Consider the following 21740-nt stretch of genomic DNA (forward strand, 5'->3'; position numbering starts at 1 on the left):
AGAAAGGGGACTTCACAATGTCTTAGCTTAAGCTTGAACAGAAAAACATTTAATAACCAGTAGATGGTTAGGGTTAGAGTTAGTATTTTCAAATCAAGATGTATGGCAAAACTAAAACAAATTTAGTGAATGTGCCACTGGGGATTGGTTCAGAAGCTTGAAAAGTCAAACAGTCACAGATTTGCATCTTGATGAGAGTTTGCATCTAATCTTAATCCTCTGATCCTGTTTCTGGTCATCAGTCTTCTCTTGATTGTCCACCGGGAAACAACTTTGTCAGTAAATATCCTGGAGAGCATTCTTGACTTACTGTGGGGTTTTTGTTTACCATGCGAATGATTTCCTGTTAAACCACAAGACTTGTGTTCCTCAGCCCAGCAGCTTGTTTGCCATTGATTTTCAGTAATGTCTTCTTCACTCACTTGGTCACCTTTTCTTCTCATATTGATAGACGACTCCATCCCAGTCTAAATGGTAACTCTCGTCTCTTAATCAACTCTAATTCATGCATGAGCTTCTGTGCATGTACTAAGACTGAAACGATTCAAGAGGACTGACTGAAGTTACGTTGGGCAACATGTTTTAAAAGGAATGTTTCTCCTGCACAGTTCTTTTAATACAGATGTTGAATTAAATCCACAAAAACAAGCAGAAACAAAAGTACCTGGACTTGTAGAGTTTCTTGAAGACGTTTTATCGAAGTAGCGTCTTCAGTTCTAGTCAGGGTATAAATAGAAATATCTGTGGGTGCTGTCCGAAACCTCAGGTCTCCTCTAGTCTTCAACAACTGAAGAAGTTACTTGGATGAAACGTCCATTTGCCCTTGTTTCAGCTTGTTTTTTTGGATATACCCTGACTTGGATGGCGGAGAAACTTCACTGAAATGAAAGTGAGAGTTTGGGCACTTTAATGTTATATCCATTACAATATTTCAAACCGAATGTTCTTGAACCAGAAGGACAAAACAAAGTGGCCGAATACTTACAGCCAATACTGCGTTACATAAATGAAACTAGGCAAGAAGTTGAGCTTTTCTTTTTTTCTTTTGTGCAAATGTCATTTTGTATTGCAATAATACATGCAATGCATGTACCAAGACTGAAAGGATTCTAAAAGGAATGACTCCATTTACTTTGGGTGCTATGATTTGAAGAGATTGTTTCTCCTGCGCAGTTCTTTCAATACAGACGTAAATCTACTGAAATTAAATCCACAAAAAAACAAGCTGAAACAAGTGCGACTGTACTTGCAGATCTTCTCGAAGACATTTCATCTAAGTAGCTTCTAGCTAGGGTTTAAATAGGATCATCTGTGGGTGTTGCCTAAACCTGAACTCTCCACCAGTCTTCTACAAGTGAAGGAGCTACTTGGATGAAATGTTTCAGCTTGTTGTTTTGGATATTCTATGACCTGGATGACTGAGAACCTTCACAAAGATACTGAAATTAAAGCGAGTTTGGCCACTTTATTCTTAAAACCAAAATGTTATTTCAAATCGAATGTTTTTGAACCTGAAGGACAAGAAAAAATTGTCCAAATACTTCACGTCAAGACTACGTCAAATAAATGAGACTAGACAAGAAGCTGAATGTTTCCTTTTTTTCTGTGCATATGTGCTTTTTTTATTGCAATAATACATCTGCATGTTGATATATATTTACACACACACGCATTGTCAATGGTAGTAACGAAACAGGAAGTTTGGACTGAACACATGAGAAAAAAAAACAAATCACACATTTAACCACCGTTGGTCTATATCTGATTCACTTGCACACACTGAAACATACACGCACACACATGTTCCACCATCACACACTCAGGACACATGCAGCATTTGGTTTTCCCCCACACATGCACACAATACGACACAGGGCCCCACAAGTAAAACAAGATAGAAGTACTAAAAGTTTGTAGTCGATGTTGAAAGTGAAGACTTTTTTTTCTTTAATTTTTTTGCCATTTTAATTTTTAACACTGATTATGCAACTAGCTAGACTGAACTGTACTGCAACACAGACAGACAGGCCAACAATCCAACATTTACTTTCACTATTACACTAACCTGGTAAAACATCTCAGGAATCATACTGATATTGTACGAAATAAACTTATTTTCATGATATACTGTATTTTTGTCTATATATACTATTTACAGAACGTGAACATACTGTATATTTAAAGGGATTACATTTACACATGAAACATCTTTCTTTTTTCTTTTGTTTTTGTTTTTTACAGCCACTACACATTCACTAAAAGCCTCTTATAGATTCACATCTTAATAGTTTTTGTCACTTTTTGTGTTCTCTTTATACTGCTTGTGCGCTGTGAGGATACACTGATGATAACTACCTTTAGCAGGACGGGAGATATGCAACAAATACAACGAATAGCATAGCTAAAAACGTACTTTTTATGGGTCATTTTTACGCACAATGCACAAAACAGCACATGTTTTTTTTTTTTTTTTACAATCATCTATTGCAGTTTCTTTACAGATAACAGATTCTTATTTTTAACAGTATGACTTGTAGTAGTAGTAGTAGTAGTAGTAGGGATTGTGGTGATATTGCCTACAGAAACATGCTGAGATACGGAGGATTTTTTGCATGTTCCAATCTTGGACCAGGTGGGTATTTAAATAGTGTGATCAGTGAATTGACAAAAGGGATATCTCGTCCTTTTCTTCTGCTTTGCTTCTTCCTCATTTTGTCCCTTTGGGCGGTTTGTAGATGCAGAGATGATGTTTGCGTCATTCCTCCGGCTTGCTCTACTCGTAACAGCTACGACCACTAGAGAAGGGAAGAAGTCTTGTTTCAGTTTCCTGTCGGTTTTGAGCTATTTCATCCGACATCTGTGTGTTAACAACTGACATACGTGTTAACAACATATTTTTTGTTGACCAAATTTGTACATTTGGCTCATCAAGTCTTTCACGCCATTTACCCATGACCTATGCATCAGTTTAGATATCGAACTAGACATTTTAGTTGAGGCAAAATACATCTGTAAACCATAAGACTAATGCCCCCAGACTAAGACTTAGATGTATTGCATAGCTTAAATTGTCCAGTTAATACTCTGTAGTCTTTGGTTCCAAGTTCCACTCCTTTAGGACTTTCACACCCACTACCCGGACCGGGTTGCACCAATTATTCATAAACCAGTTGCTAAGTTTGTACCCGCCGTTCTGCCTAAGGTTGTAGAAACTGCAAACTGGGTGTTCACATCATCAGAGGGGTCAAGAAAGTTGCATCAGAGTTAATCGCGAAAATATAAAAGGTAAATTAACGACCACAAACGGCACTCAAGAAACACTTGAAAACACCATGGCGACCTCTTGATGGCGAAAAGAGCGGCTCTGATTGTTGTGTTATGCTTTAGGACAAAGTCAAGATGAGAAAACTACATGACCAGAACAAAGGGTCAAGGACATGGAGTGCAGTTACTGACATACGTACAGAGCAGGTCTCAAATATTGGCTGCAGATGTCTATAGAGAATTAATATAACCTAGCATGATTACCATGCATCCACAGTCGTTTCTTTTTCTACTTAAAGTCATATTTTGAGTTTCCAGAAAATCCGAGATGCCCAGATGTAACTACAACTGAGATGTGATGTTTGTTGCAGCTAATGCCACATGTAAAAATAAGAGATTTCTAGAGCCGGCAAGTCTAAAGCAATAAGCTATGCTAGCAAGCTGTAGCATAACACGCTGTGATAATCTTATGAGTGTCTACGGTATATCAACCTTGGTATACCAACCTGTTGGTTTATAGTACATGTGAAGTAAATTCCCAAGCTAGTAGCATTTATTCAGTTGAGACTGTAAAAATATCCCACCATGCTAACCGCTATTTAGCCATTTAGTCAGACATTTTCAAATTTCTGATATATATCGTCCCACTACTTATGTGAAACGTGTAATTTAAAATATTCCCATTTTATTTTTTACTATGAATGAGCATTTCAAGTGGCAGGTCAGACATTTAATTTACTCCTTCTTTCAAACATGTCCTATGTGAGCAGGCTAATCTTAGCTTTGTTCATTAGCTTTTCAACACAACAGCCACACATGGGGTTCAAATATTTGGGGGCAACAAATCTCACTTTGTGGAACAATCCATTGTAATTTAGTAAGACTGAACTGGTTGGAACTTACAAAGAGTTGGTGCAACCGTTTCCTAAAATCTAAACTTTAGGAGTTATACTGAACATATAAAGGAAGACTATGCTACGAACTACTACACATACAAATACAAATACAACACTGATAGGTATACAATATTGCTTGCATTTGGAAAATAAAGATGAATGGTGAGTAAAAATTCAGCGCTTGCATGACATGTAGAATGTCATGTTACATATTAAAACTACTAAACTCCATCAAATGTTAATGTAGGGGGAAGCGTATAACGTTTACAAAAAGAAATATCTTGTAAAAAATCTAACAATTTATCAAATGAAAGGGATGTGAACGTGGAAAGGCAAAGGGCAGAGTTAAATTAACTGTGCACTTTGTCTATTATGGATTAAAAGTTGAACTCATAAGAAATAATAGTGCACACGTGACCTTTATTACGTAAACAGTCACTGGTTTTGGATTACAACCTTTTTAATATATAACCAAACAGTTTGCTCTCATTACCAAATTGTACATAGATATTTAGTGTTTAATATTTTATTATTTTGCAGACTCTTAGCTTTTACTATATATTGGGATTGGCACAGTTGGGACTTCTGTACTCTACTCTACAGCTACTAGTCTCATCACTTCGTCACGAGCCTTACCAGTACACAGCGAGTGCGATTGACAGCTTAAATTCGGATTTGGTCGCCTTCATTCAACCTGGTGATTGCAAAATAAAGCCACTGAAGTTAGTAGCTGTTGAAAAGAGGCCCCTAATTATTAGTATTTTTTATTTTTTTTTTCTAGAATTGGAGCCTTAATAAAATTAATTGTGTGACGTTACCATGTTTGACTAGAGAAAATAATAGGGGAAGCGTGGAAGGGAAGCAGATGAGAAAACAAAGGGGAAGATGAGGGCAGTCAAAGTGATAAGAGTGGTTGTACTCACGCCCCCTCGTCTCTGAGCAGAGACAGGAACTTGCTCACTCTGTAATCAGGGTCCATCTAGGCAGTTAAAAACAAAGAGGAAGAGAAAACGACAGTTGAACAAACCGATCTTATACCGTATACACTGCTGTATACAACTTCCATTCAACGTTTTCGCAACTGTCTTCACTTTGCATAACTGGCCTATGATCTATGTATGTACACAAGCATTCATATCTCAGATCTGCAGATAACAACGCCTACTATTAAATAGTAGTGCTATTACTTGTTCTCACAGCAGCACCATATATTTACGTTTACGCTTTCATGCAAATGCTTCTGTAACTGCCACACATGTCAAATATACACTCATCAGGTATAATGTTATACGGTCTCCCTTTTGCCTCCAAACCAGATACTTGATCAGTTTGGGATCTAGTGAATTTTGGAGGCCAGGTCAACACCTTGTGCTGTTCTTCATGTTTTTTTTCGAGTTGTTCCTAAAGCATTTTTGTGTATGTGCCTGTGTCAGTCTGGAGTGTCATTGCTATGGGGCGGGGGTGCCTGGTCTGGTCTAGGTGGGTGCTACATGTCTAAGTCAGAAATGACCATGTGACTTCCGAGCTAACGCACGTCCTCTCCAAAGGAACATCTGTCAAAGGAACATCTTCACAACAAACATTCTACGTGTCAGATCGTGTCAGATCACAGTTCACGCGTGGTGCTTTTTGAGGCCGGTTGCCTCTGCTGGAGAGGCCCACATACCTGCAGCGACATCTCGATGAGCACGAGGAGCTTCTTGATGCCGATCCAGACTCGCTTCCCTTTGAGCTGCTGTGCGATGCTGGCACGCTCCTTATCTGTAAAGCTCCCCAGCAGCTGCAAGGACAACAAAGGCAGTTGAAAAGCTGGAGATTTTCAGTGCCGCCTAACACATCCTTTTAATTATACTTAATGTTTTTCCACAGGGTAAAAGATTCCTCAAGGCTGTATATGCACTTGACTGCGTGCTCTAGAGATTGGGATGCCTATATATAATTCCCCACCTTCATCTGCGAGTCCTTGTTTGAAAGCATTTTTAATTCATTCAAACGTGTGTGCACAATAGTGACTACTACCAGAAAAAATGAAAAGATGTGTTTGCATGAATGTGTTTATACCTCTAAGGCGTCGACTAGCTGCTCCCCGGTGGAGATATTGGGGATGTGGATGGTGGTGCTGAAGGCGTCCAGCATCTCCATCTCCTGCAGGACGTCCTTCCTGCTGGTGGTGCCAATGATGAGCAGCTTCCGGCCCTGTGGGAAGGAGGAGTGGTGGACTCGGTTTTCTCTGTAGCTGATTCACCACTTGGTGAATTATACATTTTTGTTGATTAAAAATGAATTGCTCGCTTACAGGGCACAGTGGTTTTCATCACGAAAAATACAATCCCATACCACAACTTTTACAACTAAAATTGTTTTTGAGATTTTGTTATACCAAGTAACCTCTACAAGATAAACATATGACAGGAGATGGCAAATTGTATTCATGTGTCATGGCATTTACTCTGCATTTAATTATGTATTTGTTTGGTACTGCTCTGTACAGAGTTGGCGTGCTGAAATGCAGTCAAGAATGTTTTGTGGAATAAATAGTGATTTGTCGGCATAACAAGAAGAGATTTATTATAAAAACTAAATGCAAAGCTTAAAAGAAAAGAAAAAGTCATAATAAAATGAAAATATGCTGTAAAAATTATGGTTTTGCTGTATTAAAAAACTTAAGGAAATGTATCTTTGTCAAATGTTGCTGGATTATGGCAGTGGTACGGCGGTCCTGAGGCGTTTAAAAAAACTCAAGCCACAAAATCGGAACTTAAGGGGCGATATTTTAGTTTTCACCTGATTATTCTTATATTACACAAGTGTCATTTAAAGAACAGGAAACGTGAAATAGGCTTATTGGCTTTCTTGCAAAAAGAAAGTTAGCTTAGCTTAGAATAACGACTAGAACTGGGGAAACAGGTGGCCTGGATCTACAGTACCTGTCAAAAACAAAAAAAATACAGTGAGAAACACCGCTGACGCTCACAGCTAGATGTAATACCTAGTAAAACTAGGATTCAGTTCAATTCAATTTTATTTGTATAGCGTCAACAACAATTCAAATTGTCTCGAGACACTTTACAAAATCTGGTGTGAAACCTGGCCTGAACCTCCTAGAGTTAGCAAGGAGGCAAGGGAGGAAAGGAAAAACTTTTATAAACAGTAAGGGTTAGGGTTAGCAGAACCCAGCTGATATGGAGGGACCATTCTGCCTAACAGGCTGTTTAGGCTTAGGCGTAGCTAAGGCATCAGCCAGGACCCTAACGCGTAGCCTGACATGCACCCCCCCAGAAATGTAACTATGTGTCACAAGAGCTGTGATTGGTCCGCTTGGTAGTAGCATGTTTCCACTTTAGTATTTCTGGCTGCTTAGGGTTAGGGTTAGTACAATTTACGGTTGAATGCTTGGCTCTGGATCTACTCCAAGGGCTAAACCTCAGGCTGGTAACTGCTAACCTGTGAGTTCAAGTCTGTGCATTCAAGCTAAAGAACGTCTTCAAGGATGTGGCTCACCTATGGGTTTTTATGACAACAATAGATCTCTGTGGGACAAGTGAGTTAGATACATTAGCAGTGTTTGGACACACAAACACACACACAGAGTATTTGTTCATGGGATTAAGTCATTACCTTGGGTGGAGGTTTCTTCAGCAGCACCAGCAGAGCCTGAAGGACCAGGTTGGAGAAACGTGGGCCGATGGGAACGTAGTCTAGCAGACGCTCAATGTCGTCCACCACCACACAGCTGAGCTGGGACTTATAGGCATCGTCAAACACCTGAAGTAAAGGGAGAGAGGAATTAGGACATGGAAACATTAATAAATGGATTGAAGATTTCAAAACATCAATTACAAATACATACTGTGAAGCTTGTTACATTATCCGCGAGAAGCGAGAAATTTGTTCTTGTTCTCGAGGTAGGAAAGAACAAGAACAAAGTACGTCAAGAACCTCAAGTGCCGAACTCCGGGAAGTCCTTATAGGGCTCTCCCACTGCAGCATATGTCACATGCGCTAAGCATTGTGGGAGATGCGGGAGATGGACATCGAGAGGCACTTTTCTTCTTATTTTCGGATGTCGGACAGTCAGTTTTGACGACCGTGTCCGTCGGATCACGCCGTTCATTCAGCATGCACCCACACACAGTATGCCGATCTCTACCCAGGAGAGATTAGTGGTCACACTACGAATACTAGCATATGGTAGCTCACACAGTGGCTGCCAGCATTTCCACTTTTCCACATTAACCACGCCCAAATCCAATTTCTGATCAATCACAGAATAGTAACAGCTGAGAACAAGCTGCGAGAAATCCCAAAAGAGGGCCACAAGAACAAGCTTCTCATTTTTCGCAGAGTATGAAACAGCCTTAAGGCTAAAAAAGACACTGCAGCACTTACCTTTTTGATCGCCTGGCACTTGGAGATCTCTGAGTGTCCAATCATCTTGTCTGGTGAACACATCTTAATGAAGGGGAACTGTGAGTCCTCTGCAATCTTAGCAGCCAGGGCCGTCTTTCCACTGTGAGGTGGACCTGCATGCGCATCAAGATGAGGGGTCAAATTTGGTTTTTGATTAAAGTAAATATATAAATCCCTCCAATAACATAGAATTCTAGACTGGTACTATCTGCAAATTCGGAATATCTAATGTAAGAGTTTAATGTTTCAGAGTCAACGGTTTCATATATTACAATTATGAGTTTGTTATCCAGTTTGATTCCTTTGTCTTATTTCGTAATCGGTGACCTACTTCCTTGTCTTTGCCTTTTCTTGCCCCTGTGTTGCATTGTGAATTTTTTCTTTTCCTTTGCTTTTCTGCATGCCCGTACAGTATATAATCCTTCTTCTCCCTTTGTCTATTGATTCCTCTGCTTGTGTGTCCTTGCTGTTCCTAGTTGCAGTTGCTTTGTATCTTTTTGTTTATGTGGATAATCTTATCCTGGATCACCTTTTGTTTGACTGCTTTCCATTGGATTACTCTGGTTTTGGACTCACTTTGGATTTACGCTGCCATGTCACTGCAATACCTTCTGCTATGTTCTTTCTTTAAATCCTATTTAGTTGAATTGTTTCCTGTTCCTGCCTTCCCCTGTGTCTTGCATTTCAGTCCTTCCTTTCCTTGCTACACTTGTGATGGATGTTGTTGAGGATGTCCGTTTAATGATTTCCTACCCTCCAATAGCACAGCCACCAGTGGTGTGCGATCGCTGTTCTTGGTCTGTTGCACCAGCAGCTCTCCGTCATCCAGAACGTGAGTGACCGGGTCGCCCCATTTGATGATGCCGTTCATGATGTAGCTTGAGTAATCCTCCTGGTTTGTACCAAATGCCTGGAGGAAACAACACAAGTGTTAGGGACCATGCTTTCATATAGCATAATATTTAAAAATAAAACAAATAACTGGTACATACTGGTTTTATGTCATTGTTCAGGGATCCCATGAAATCAGATCTGGTGACTTTCAGCTTCTCTGCCCTCTCCATGTCCACCTCAACTGTGGATGTAGCCTGGAACAAAAATGCATTTCAGCATTCAAAGAATGTCAATCTTCTGGGATAGAAACTGCATACATCTCCATCATAGACATCATGTAAATAGAGGGTTAAATACATCATATGCTTTTGCAAAAAAAAAATGCATAGAGAGCAGAACAATGTCTCTTAAAAGCTTGGCCAAAATACTCAAAATTACATTTACTTTTTTTTTTTTTTTTGAGCATTAAACCACATCTTATATCCTTCATCGGGGAAGGGAGCATGTCCTAGAGTTGGTTGAACAACTAACAGCACAAGGTGTTGACCTGGCCTCCAACTTCACTAGATCCCAAACTGGTCAAGTATCTGTGGGATGGTCCACAGAGGCCCCTCCCCTCAATCCATAGGATCCTAAGGAACCCTACTAACAACCTACACAATATCAGGAAGGTGGTCATAATGTTATGCCTCATCGTTGTAATTGTACTTGCTGATGAAGGCTGCGAGATGTCATTACAAGCTCTGGAAAAACAGACTGTTCCCAAGGTCGAGAACCAACTTTTCATGTCTTTTTCTTAAGGAATCAATATATTGTTCAGTTTTACTTTGGAAGCAACAAGTTGCCCTAGAGGCAATCAGTTTGATGTAAGCCACACTTGACTGGTGTAGCCTAGCTAGCGCTAACTAGCTAAGCTTCCAGGATGTGTACTACCTCCATATCTTGTTATTTAGTGGGAAATTATTTTTATAAAGTCTGTGTTGGCTCTCCACTACACTTTCCATTCTAACCCACCGCTAGTTGAGTATGTGAAAGAGTTCCAAGTGACCTTGATGTGACGGTTCATGGCGGTGGACTGCGCTGCCCTAACCAGACCCTCCAGTTCGGCACCGCTGTAGTTCTTAGTCTCGGCGGCCAGCTCTTTGATGTCAACGTCGTTTGCTAGCAGTTCGAAGTTTTTCATCTTGTTGGTGTGGATGGTCAGGATCTGGACGCGGCCCTTCTCATCCGGCAGACCTGGAGGATGGATGACGGGGCGTATATAAGTACATAAAGTATAACAACAAAGAAAAGAAATTTACAGTAAAGCATGTTGTCTGTCAACTCTGAATTAGCGCTAGCTTGTTTAATGTGTTCTTTTACTAGCAAGCTTAAATGTTTTAGCTAGGGTTAGAGTTAAGTATTCGGGCAATTCGGTGACATCCTGTTAAGAGGGAGAACCGCTGGGATTGCACATTATCAACCCAACTCATTTTCTGCACCTAAAATGAAATGTGATGAGCCGAAGCAGATGATTGTGAGGAGTCAGTTTATGTTTCATTGGTACCAAACGAGTTGCATTTACATCCGAACACTATGAGCTGATAATAAGAGCTCAGCATTGCATTTCAGGAAAAAAAGTAATAGTAGTAACAGTATGTGAACAATCTGGTATATTTATATACAGAAAGAGGGCCTTGACCTGAAAGCTAGCTAAAAGAGGTAATAGCTTTTTTGCACTGAGAATCAAAGGATACATTTTTGAAATAAAAACACTTCATGATGTAGCTTGAATAAAAAAAAATCACATATCTAGACTATTTATCACATTTCTTTTACAACAACTAACAATATTATTTAAATGAAGTTATATATTTGCCTTGTTTAATTTTGTCAGTTCTGTGCCTCCATAGAAAACTCTGAAACATGTTCTGCAAGCTTCCCACGTCTGTTGTTAGTGTCTACCGTTTTCCAATGTTTTGTTTTATGGGAAGCGATTTTAAATAAGCAATTGCATCAAGTGATTACAGAGAATGAATGAATGAATGAATCATATTATATTCTACATTCCAAAACAGCATTTTCACATCAGAGATGATAGATTTGAATTAGAACTAAAATGAGGGCCAAGCAGAGGGATAAAAGTACTAGAGGACTCACCAATTTCCATCTTCACCTCAAACCTGCCGGGTCTCATCAGGGCATCATCAATCAGGTCAGGCCTGTTAGTCATACCTGGACAGAAAAAGACAGTGATGCAGAGAATGACAGCAAGGATGGGGATTATGTGGCAGACTTGGAAACTTTAGTTTTTACTCATGATCGAAATTTGTCACAGTGTTGACTATGTAGATATATACTCTACCTCCACCAGTTACAAGGAAATGTTGGATTATTCACTGTACTTATTTTTTAAATTGTTTTTACAACTCTCACCGTCCCACAGAACATGGAATGACAACCGGTAGTCGGCATTATGTAACATCCTGTTTCTATAGCATCAAAAAACTAACTAAAACAAAACTTATACAAACAAAATGACACTTGAACATGCATCAACATTATATTAACTACCTAAAATGACAGAATCTCTCCTTGAATAAAAGTTATTTGACGTGTATTTTAGTGTTTTAGTTTGGCCCCAGTCCCGCCCACTAACATGGAGGAGGTGGAGCTTATGACCTATACTGCAGCCAGCCACCAGGGGGAGCTCTACTTGCTTTGACTACACTTTTGAGGAACTGTTCCGCCTTCCATCTTTATACAGTCTATAGTTTTCACTGATGCTACTTACCAATGACTAGGATGTTGTTAAGTTGCTCCACGCCGTCAATCTTAGACAGGAGCTGGTTGACCACAGTGTCGTGCACGCCTGTGCTGCTGGCGCCCGTGCCTCTCTGCTTGCAGATGGCGTCCAGCTCGTCAAAGATGATGATGTGGAGGCCGCTGTTGGCTCCCAGCTTCAAAGTTAAACGTTTTTTTCAGTTATATTTCAATTGTAATCATCGCACACAAAAGCACACTGAGCATGCCTCTCACCCTCTTCTGCTCCTCCTCCGCGTCAGCGAACAGTTTGCGGATGTTGGCCTCAGACTCTCCCACGTACTTGTTGAGGATCTCGGGGCCATTCACAATCTTGGGCTCGCGGGCGTTGAGCATCTTGCCGATCTGTCTGGCCATCAGTGTTTTACCACATCCTGGAGGCCCGAAGAGCAGGATGCCCTTCACGTGCTTACACCCTGGACGTAAGAAAGCAAGGAGGAGGCACCAGGAATGCCAAGGAGATAGAATAAAGTAGGAAAATGAGAAATCGGGGATGAAAAAAAAAAGGTTGAACAAGAAACCAGGAATGAGACAAGAGAGGAGAGGGATATGATATGTTGTGTTCAAATCCAGAGGGGGAATGAACCAGATTAATACAATGGATCATAAAACCAATAAAAATGGTGTTATATTATGTGTGTGTGAGTACAGAAAAATAAATAAATAAATAAAAACACTATAGCACCTCCTTTGTAATATGCGTTTTTCTACTGCTGGGAATACAATGTGCACAAAGCATGTTTACGTTGTCATAGCAACGTCTGATAGACGAAAACGAGCTCTTGCCTCTCTAGTGTCAGGTCTTAAAAAGTAATTTCCCTTCATCAGCCAATTAAAGCTTAGTGGAGAGTAGCAGGAGGGTCTCTCACCCATCTGTTCCACGATGTCGGGAGGGAAAACTCGGGAGGCAAAGGCTCGGCGGAAGATGTCGGAGAACTCCTTGTCCAGACCTCCGATTCCCATCTTCTCAAAGTTCCAGTCGGGGTTGATGATGGTCTGTCGCGCCTCCTTGGTCTTTGCCTTTCCTGTAAAATCCCACAGGAGTGAGTTAAAGGGAAGAGAAGACAGGGTAAGGTGTGATTTAAGGGATTTTGGACTTTTGTGATTTGTGTTTTATTTTCTTTCTTATATAAGGAGATTTGTGGAGCATGAGGCCCTCATGAGAACGTGCTCTTACTGCCATCTTGTGGAAGAAATGGGCACATGAATGATCAGAATGGTCCTCGTGTTGGTATGCAGCGCAGTTTACCGCAGTGATATTCAATTTATATGGACAAATGATGATGAAAAAAAACAAAAAACAGATGTAACATACCAACTAGCGTGAGTGAGGAGCTCTCTGCCTTCTCAAAAATCACCTGGCTGTTGCCCACCATTAGGCCGCTGTCGATCTGTCAGAGAAAAGAGAGTTACAGCCGGTACTCCATTTGAAAAAGTAGGGCATATTTACACATATTATTTATTCATTGCCGCCCTTAATTGAGATAAAAGCTCATCGCAGAATCTAAAAGAGAATCCTAACAATAAAAAGGGAGATGGGCGTTTTATTAATTTATTTTTTTGATGGAGATTAGCGGCGTTAATAACCAAGTGATCACTTCTCCTCCTTTCATCTTGCCCTTTCAATTTTTTCTTTTTCTCTCCTCTTCCATTAAAGCCTTGGCCGGGAGAGGACTCTCATTTGGAATATTAATGTTCAGCAGCCCCTGAGGATGCAACATACGAGCGACAACAGGCGCAGAAATGCAGCACATTTATCCACACAGAATAGACACCAGATACTAAAAGAAATAAGCTCCAGATACAAATAGATGTTTTATTTTAGAGATGGACTTATTTTACCTGTTGCTGGCCTAAAGTATTCCAAGGTAATGTCATATCCTTGTACAAATAGCTCCTATTACATGCGCCTTTGAGTTAGAATGGTTAACCTAGCCACTGTAGCCAGTCTGTTTAATCGATAACAGAGTGCTACAGTGGATTATTTAAATTTGTGAAATTTTACGTAAGTTCATAAAGAAAAACTGGGGATTTGTAGTACGTATGGCTTACCAGAAATGCGTGATCTAGAACAAACTGCTTACTTTGCCTTCTATAGAGTCAAATAATACTATTCGGTTTAATGCTCCTGTGTTGTTGAACAGTCTTGTTAATGTGGCTATGGCTAACTAGCTAGATCTAACATAAGATTTTCTGTCTTGACAACAGGAGCAGATAAAAGTAGTTTAAATATCTTTAATTTCACATTTTATTGTACTAAATATCCACTAAAGACAGAAAATGACGTAAACTTACTGCAGTTGTTTTTGTAAATATAAATATAAATTATAAGATTGGAATTAAACTTGCCTGGTGATGCATTTTACCAGCATCGAGGAGAACCTGCCATTTAAAAACCACTGAACTTGTTTTTATCGTTTCCTTTCTTTTCATGTGTTTTTGAATCCATTACATTTTAATATTCCAAAGTAAAACCAAGCACTTGTTGCATTTGTTTGGCCCGTCGGGGATGCCGTATTAATGGGCACGTATAAATAATTACTGCACCAAACACATGGGGTATGAGGCTGTTCTCTGCTTCAATGATGCTTGTTGGTAGAGGAGTGAGTACATAGCGTATGGATCGTAGCTATGTGGTAATGTCAATGAATTATTAACTTGAAGCCATAAAGTAGTATAGTTAATGTGTATATTTCTGTCCTAGTTTATTGTGACCCGCCTGCACCAGGGATCCAGATGATAACTGGGTCATTACATTTCTCAAAATCAATTCAATTTCCAGCTGATTCTCTAGCAGTTTAATTATCGAAGGAGTAAAACTTTGGACCAGAACAATCAACAAATTCCCACAGGTGCCACAAATGAATCTCAACGAGACTCCAATCAGAACTAAATTGTCTTCCAGGAGCAGCAAGACTCTCAAAAATCCTCAGATTCTCTTTCTTTCTTTATTTTTTCACTCCGTGTGATGACTGATCTTAGTGTGGTGATCTGGTACCTTCTGCTGTTTCTTTCCGGTGGCCGGCTCTCCTTTGAGAATGCTGGCGTCCATTGCCTCGATGTCTTTCACCACCAAGCAAAACAGCTTGTCGCAGAAACTAAACACGAGCTGAAAGACAACGAGGGGGGAAAAGGGGTGATCAAAATCGAAGAGAAAGAAGGAGCTGAAGTGTTGAGGGTTGGAGGCGGGGGAGCAGGAACCTGCTGGGTGACTGAGAAGGCCTGGTTGTTGAACTGCTGGATGAACTCGGCGGCCATCTTGTCCGAGTCGTAGGGAGAGGAGTCGGTGCTCTTCTTTTGCAGGAAGTCAATCTCGATTGTCATGGCGCCAATGCACTGCTTGGATTTGTCGAAGTTGTAGTTGGCCACTGTGGGGAACAGACGGGGCCACAGTTATCGCTCATCATAGCTAAGTTTTGACTTAACAAAACTAATAACAGTAACCGATCTATGAAGCAGATATTTTGTACCTTCCACCTCCTGGCCAATGGACAGACCAGCCCACTTCCTCTACAGGAGAGACAAAGGAAAAGACAAATTTTTAGAATCTTAGCAGCAGCTAATTAACGTTAACGTTTGTGTGTCGGCGCGTGAGTACTTTTCACTAGTTTACCTGCGGGAGGCTGAAAGCGATGGATCCGGCCGCCACAGTATGGTGGGTCTTGACTGTGAACACATACTTGTGGTTGGGTGTGGTCTTCACAGTCACATGTCTGCGGGCATAGCAAATCATTACATTGTAATTTCTTGTTGTAACTAGCACACGCATTACTGTCTTGAGATTAAAGTGGTGTGTCGGAAAATCAGTCGGAAACATCATCAGAACTTGAGAAAAATTTGCTTTGAGTTTTAAATTGTGTTTCTTTCCATGTAGCAAAGTCTAATATTCATTATAAATTTTAGAGTGTTAAGGGCTGACAACACTAAGAGAATCCTTTAAGAGAATCCTTTCATTTATCCCACAGTGGAATACAAATACAAAAAAAGAGACAACATACTGTATATTCTTCAAAGAGTCTGACATTATATAGCAACAGATTTAAATTTAAACTGAACTCTTAAATAGCTTTATTTCATTTTCATATTCGTTTATATAGACGCTAGGCTGCCATAAGTCTTGAACTTAACAATTCTTGGCAGACCATAAAGTGCTAGGTATACTGTATTTATTTCTGCAACTGAGAAGAGTGTGCACAGAACTCTGTTGGCAACGCCTACACACTTTTAATGATAATGAAAGACAAGGCTGTAGTTGCCATGACAGTAAAAAATATGCAGGTGATGTGTGCATCAAAATGTATTTTATGATCCAGTGTCCGGCTGCATGTGACAGTAAATTTCTATCTCGCTCCCACACATGCAGTAAAAAAAAGTCTGGACTGGGATGATTTTGCAGAATGCAACACCAAGCAGATTTCATAGCGGCATAAAACTGTCTGGCAGGGACAAAAAAAAAGTGCTGACACACACGGACACTTCACTTCATGTAGAGAGCAGAAAATTAACTGAAAATAAGAATTATTATTTAAGCTACTCCCAAATAAGTAACTGTTTCGAGAAAGCATACAGGGACCATAAACCAAAGTACTTAATTAGAAACTTTAGCAAAGTGGGATTAACGTGAATACACGCAGTGACAATTTTGATATGAATTTCTACTTGATGATTCATAAATGTTATTTCTGCTCGAAATACATGAACCCCCCAATCACTGCCCGAAGTGCTCGACTCAATATTTCAAAGAGTAAGCTTGTTTTCTTTCATATTTTTTTCATTATTAGAAAACATTATTAGTATCACTCTTGTACCTGCATTCAACTAAGCCAACTAAGTGTAGAACATAAGTTTTGTAAAAGTAAAGAAGTTAGATATAAAATGTACAACTGTGAACTCTAAAGATGCTAGTAGGCAGATTTTGATGTCTTTGAAGAAAGCCAGACATTTCTCCATTTTTGTAGTTTTTATGCTAAGCTAAGCTAAGCTATGCTACGCTAAGCTGGAAACGACTCATGCATATGGCTCGGTTTTAGTGGTTTAACATTTTAACAATCCGTCTAGTTTACTTATCAGACAATTCTCTTCTTAGACTTTATTTAAAGAAAGCAAAAAACACAATTCATTGTTTAGGTTTTTGGAGTCTTGTTAAATGTAAAAGCACTTTTTAATTACAATTTTCCACATTGTAGAGACTATACTAAAATAATCTCCAGCAGCTTTTATGATCAAGTCTTGTATCAGATTATTGATCGTGACCTTTCAGGTAAATGATTGCAGATAAAGTGGGTGGCCTGATAGGTCACTGGAGAGGTGCCCAGGTGTGCGCTCGTATCGACATGCGCAGCGATGAACAGGCGATAAAGACTACTCACTGTCCTGACTGCAGATCCTTCTCGCTCACCACGGCACAATTAGTCAGCGACAGCTCATCCGTCGGGCATCGCGCCGCTTGCATCGTCTGCAGAGATCAAGAGAAGAGGAGGAGGAGAGTGAGATATTGGGAAGAACCAATATGTGTTGCGTTGCAGAACAGATTTTGTATCAGCGAGCTTTTGTTTCACCCAGTATGAATTTTGAGATTGTGAAATATATCAACAAAATGCACTTTGCCCAAAGCTGTTCATACATAAAGATCAGCGATTCACACTTGTAAAGATTGATGCAAACAAAGTGGTATAACCAGAGGTAGAACTACTGTCATTTACGTACATGCACAGTTTTGACATGCTTGTACTTTACTTGAGTATGTATATGTTAAGTTACTTTATTTTATACTTCGCTATATTTGAGAGGGAAATACTATACTTGGTACTGGTCTACATTTATATGATGGTTGTGGTTACGAGTGTGTTCACTGTACCAGAGGCAGAGCAACATGCTACGATTCATTTTCGAGTTGGCGATATTAAGCCTCAAGTCGACACCTGGCACTTGCATGGGTATGATGTGCTACTTAAGTTCAGGTGGCTTCGGCCTTTTTCAACACTGCAATGATCCGGTGATGCATCAACCAATCACATGCGGTTGCTTCACCAGTTTCATCTTTCAAATGGATGACTTCACCGACGCCAACGCCAACGAGCAATTGAGCAACAATTGTAGCTGTCCGTGCTTTTGACATTCGTCACTCCTTTTTTTTTTAAGCTTTGCAAATAGTTTCATTTAATTAAAGTTTTCTGGCCATTTTACAAAATGTCCTTAACATTAACACTAATTTGCGTAGCATAATGTCTTCCCTTTTTCTCACAGTAAAATATCACTCACACCATAAAGCTTTATAATTAATATTATAATAATGCCATATATAGTTAGCAAGCAGGACAAACAATGGTTAAGTTTCCAAGTTAAATAAGTTAAAATGGTTTTTGCAGAATGCTGCGTTAATATTTTCAACCTCTTTACAATCTCCTGACATTAGTGCTAAATGGAAACAGAGTATTGCATCTGCAGCACGTCCGCCAGCAAGTTAACAGCTTCATACATCACTGTATCAGATGTTTTATCCAAAAGCGAGGGAAAAATGTAACTGAGGAAACCTTTAATGATACCAGAGGAAGCGATAAAGCAGAGCTATGAAATGACTGATGGCATTAAAAGCACCCTAATCATCATGTGGTCAGAGATGGACAGATTTGTAATAATATTTGATGTTTCAGGTTTGAAAAGGAATCGAGCCACTGTTGTTCGAGTCCAGGCTTCACTGTAATCATAACACTATAATTTCCTTTTTGTCTGACTTTTCATTACAATATTCAGAAATGTCATTTGAGCCTACATTCTCTCATTTTTTTCGCAGTCTGCTATTTTAGTTGGGTTTGGATTATGTTAAATTTCTCTTAAATGTGTCTAAAAGGAAAAGAATCCAGCAGCGCGATGGGTATGAATCCCTCATCTCAGTCCATCTATTTTTCCTCTGGCCTTTTTTCCTACCGATGTCAGCGAAGAACACGCCGACATGTTCTTGTTTCTACACAAATTGAAAACCTTTTTTTTTTCAGAAACAACCCTGCAGACACCAGAGCAGAAGAGATTCCAATGCACATCACTGCAGCCTGAACACATGAAATGGTAACCATGGTAACTACATTAAGCAATGTACCAGAGCCTCTGACGATAAATCAGGCTTTACTGCTGGCTGATTTGTCACAAGCTTGAATTGCCGCTTCGCCTCGAGGATGAAGCAGCTACAATACCACAAATAGTTTTAAGTAATTTGTTCCGGTGGGGCAAGACAACGCAGAGGTTTCCTGACATACAATGATGAAACCACCTCCCTTGAAGAGCTGAATTATTTCAGCGGTGGGTATGGATGCGTACGTGTGCCATTCACAGTTATTCATTCAAGTCAGGTACAATTCAAGTCCCATCAAATAGAGGAGAAGCTTTCAACTGCATCAATGCAGTTCTCTCAGTGACTGTACAATTAGTCATCATTGGTTGCAGGTTGCAGAGAATGAGATGGCTCATAAACGTGACTGAATGAATTCAGGTGGGTGGATGCAGGTGGGTACTTAAAGTGAACCCAGTGGAGAGTAATGAAACATGGAATGACGTGAGATGTTCTCTGCTGGTTGAAGGCTAGATGTATTGCTGCATTAGAGACAATCTGAATGGTGGCCGAATATGGGACACGCAAGATTTATAGTGAAGGTTACTAAAGAGGTCTTGTAGACTTTGTAGGAGTATGAAACGGACTGTCAGATTGACAGAAGTTTTTTATCAAGAGATAGGCTTAAAGATCTTTAAGACATCACTGAGGAAGATAGAGGGTATCGTCAGCATAGAACATGAGCGGATCATTGGACCAAAGGATGATTTTTAAGTTTAAAAGAAAAGGGGACCAAGCACGCATCCTTGTGGCACGCCAAAGGATGGAAAGATATTGATGCTAGGTCTCTTTGCCAGTGCCAATATCGGTGTCAGTTATCAGAAAGCATTAAAAGAAAGGCAACCAGACTTGTAGAGTTTCGTGAAGATGTTTTGCTCTGATGGGTAACACCCACAGATGTGCATATTTAAACCCCAACTTCCCACCAGTCCTTTTGAACTGAAGAAGCTACTTGGATGAAACGTCTTCAAGAAACTCTACAAGTCCGGTTGCCTTTCTTAAACGCTTTTGGATATACCTTGACCTGGATGAACGAGAACCTTCACAGACACATTAGTGTCAGTTCACTTTCAGGGTTTCATCAGTCATATGTAGAATAACACGGGAGTTACACAATGAAATATGTTGCATAAGAAATCCAGTCAGCTCAACACCAAGATGAAGCCCAGGATTGTTGCATTTTCAGCAAACCAGACGATGATCTCCTGGAACATGCCCACCAAAAGTCTCTAGTCCAAGATCAAACATTTTATAAACAAGTTCAGATAGAGTGATGAAACCTGTCGGCATGTGAGCAACTGTGAAGAGACACATACTTGTCCTTCATTCGGTGTTGATAGAAAAACTTCCAGAGTGACAGCACAGTCTAGACACTGGACTCCAGCCACGAACCAGTGAATGCCAGAACACGGCATCTCCCAATGTCCCGTTGGTGTTTACTCAGTGCGCACAGCTTGTTGTCCAGAGACTGAACGTTATCAAGCAGAACACACAGGGAAGGTTTGTTGTTTCTCTGCCCTAGCTTCCTCCTCCGATGTGCAAGTAAAAGAAAGTCCCAAGGGAGTGTGTTGTCAGAAATGTCCAAAATTGTCGGTAAAAGTAAATTCAGACTTAACCATCTCATTCTGCCTAGATGCCTAGTTCAGAAGGATTACGTGATTCACCGTGTCATTGGTTCATGATAACCGGACATACATACTGTTGGGCTTCCAGCTGACTCAAATTATAATTAAATGCTTTAAAATGAATAGTGTCAAGATACAATCCCTATAGCAGATGTAGGAGTCAGGTAAGAGTTGCAGCTCCTGCAGCAATTTGAGATCAACCTTTACTAGTTGAACAGAACATAAATGTTGCAGGGCCCTTGCCATTAACAGAAATAATTTTGACTTTCCAGATCCAGATCACAAAGAAAATCAAGTCACCACCCAAACTTTGGCTTAATCTCATCTCCAAAATTCTGCCAAATCCATACATTTATCTGCAGAGAGTGTTTCCTGGAAGTACACACAGACAAACAAAAAAAATCGCAACCTCACCGTTGCAGCATTTTATATCACACTGCAAAACTGCTGAAACAATAATTCACATATAAAATGAAAAAAACTAAAAAGGCTGTCTCCACGAATATTCTGTTGAATTTAAGAGATAAAGACAGACAATAATATACGAGGAAATCAAAGACAGTGGATAAGGAGACAAACTGGGAAAATAAGAACAGAGACACTGCAGTGCTGGCACTTTGCCCACATCACCTGCACCCCCTGAAGTCTGGCCAGACAGAGGTGAAGCAGAGCGAGGCCATCTTGTCTGAAAGCCTTAAAGGAGCCTTAACTCATCACTTACAGTTAATATCCTTGGACCTTATACCTCAGGAATGCAAGATAACATAGCCCATACTATCACTTTAACAACACAACAAACCTAGA

The 21740-nt window shown here is 40.0% G+C and overlaps 1 protein-coding gene across 2 annotated transcripts; it reads right to left on the minus strand.

The window, feature by feature from the left end:
* Positions 1 to 1306: 1306 nt before the first annotated feature.
* On the minus strand, positions 1307 to 18378 carry LOC311506935 (vesicle-fusing ATPase). Of its 2 annotated transcripts, XM_084571091.1 has the most exons (20): positions 17576 to 18378; positions 15820 to 15919; positions 15677 to 15716; positions 15408 to 15574; positions 15205 to 15315; positions 13522 to 13597; positions 13076 to 13231; positions 12423 to 12622; positions 12178 to 12343; positions 11544 to 11618; positions 10453 to 10640; positions 9563 to 9658; positions 9324 to 9480; positions 8550 to 8683; positions 7779 to 7925; positions 6222 to 6356; positions 5827 to 5940; positions 5084 to 5139; positions 4797 to 4854; positions 1307 to 2795 (listed from the first exon to the last, which is right to left on the minus strand). In XM_084571091.1, exons 1-19 carry the CDS (start codon positions 17656 to 17658, stop codon positions 4824 to 4826), a joined length of 2232 nt encoding a protein of 743 aa, XP_084427217.1. In that variant the 5' UTR covers positions 17659 to 18378; the 3' UTR covers positions 1307 to 2795; positions 4797 to 4823. The 2 variants fall into 2 exon arrangements, with proteins under 2 accessions (XP_084427217.1, XP_084427216.1); XM_084571090.1 differs by lacking the exons at positions 4797 to 4854; positions 17576 to 18378 and having other exon boundaries at positions 15820 to 16082.
* Between the last annotated feature and the right edge of the window lie 3362 nt (positions 18379 to 21740).

The sequence above is a fragment of the Chelon labrosus genome (genome assembly GCF_963514085.1).
Source record: "Chelon labrosus genome assembly, chromosome: 21".
Lineage (NCBI taxonomy): Eukaryota > Metazoa > Chordata > Actinopteri > Mugiliformes > Mugilidae > Chelon > Chelon labrosus.

Excerpts from the sequence above, each read along its gene's own strand:
- LOC311506935 (XM_084571090.1), bottom strand. The coding sequence starts at position 16,026 with ATGATGTTTCCGACTGATTTTCCGACACACCACTTTAATCTCAAGACA. Across the intron at positions 15,575-15,676 it reads CATTGGCCAGGAGGTGGAAG|TGGCCAACTACAACTTCGAC; the intron begins GTACAAAATATC and ends TGTTCCCCACAG. Across the intron at positions 2,796-5,083 it reads CTGCTCAGAGACGAGGGGGC|TGGTCGTAGCTGTTACGAGT; the intron begins GTGAGTACAACC and ends TCCCTTCTCTAG.